This window comes from Puntigrus tetrazona, chromosome 24 (genome assembly GCF_018831695.1).
Source record: "Puntigrus tetrazona isolate hp1 chromosome 24, ASM1883169v1, whole genome shotgun sequence".
Taxonomy (NCBI): Eukaryota; Metazoa; Chordata; class Actinopteri; order Cypriniformes; family Cyprinidae; genus Puntigrus; species Puntigrus tetrazona.
This window is the reverse complement of record NC_056722.1, coordinates 21675945-21676519: the sequence shown is the minus strand read 5'-3', so window position 1 is coordinate 21676519 and position 575 is coordinate 21675945. Positions and strand designations below refer to the sequence as shown.

The 575-nt window shown below is 40.6% G+C and overlaps 1 protein-coding gene across 1 annotated transcript in view; it reads right to left on the bottom strand.

Moving 5' to 3' along the window:
- Window positions 1–575, bottom strand: part of LOC122330228 (misshapen-like kinase 1) — a 30115-nt gene that overhangs the window by 16881 nt on the left and 12659 nt on the right. Inside the window, exon 17 of the mRNA XM_043227080.1 lies at window positions 264–274. Within this exon, the coding sequence (XP_043083015.1) occupies window positions 264–274 (11 nt within the window). The remainder of the gene's footprint in view (window positions 1–263; window positions 275–575) is intronic.

Here is a 575-nt window from a genome sequence, read left to right as displayed (position 1 = left end):
GAGAGAGAGAGAGAGAGAGAGAGACAGANGAGAGAGAGAGAGAGAGAGTGTGAGTCACTTTAACATATTTGGCTGAAATAATAAGAGCCTTCCTGTTGCTAAAAATCATCGAACGCTTTTGAGAGGGGAAATTAAGGGGGAGAGAACGAGTAACATAGCCAGAGAGAGGGTGAATATAGTGATATTGGTGAGTCAGTGCACTGCGGTGCTGTGTTCAGTAGGTTAGTGGCTAGATGGTGCTGTATGCTTGTGGCACCCTGTACGCAGTATTTAACTTTGGACAACAAAACGAAATTGTAGAATTCCCAACACAAAATCTGAGACTACTGGTGATAAGATTTTTTAATATGTCATTTTAAAGCTGCCGTTCATAACTTTTGGTGCTCTAGTGGTTAATAACATTGTGGCCGGAGATACCTTTCTCTGTTTCTCTTGTCTTTGACAAGTCACGCAGGCACTGGGCTACTCCGCAGATGTACCTACTCGAACCAGTCTAAATATATAAACACTTATTATGAGCCAAAAACACTGTTTGGAAAATGGATTCATGGTGTACTCTCTTATTATATAAATTT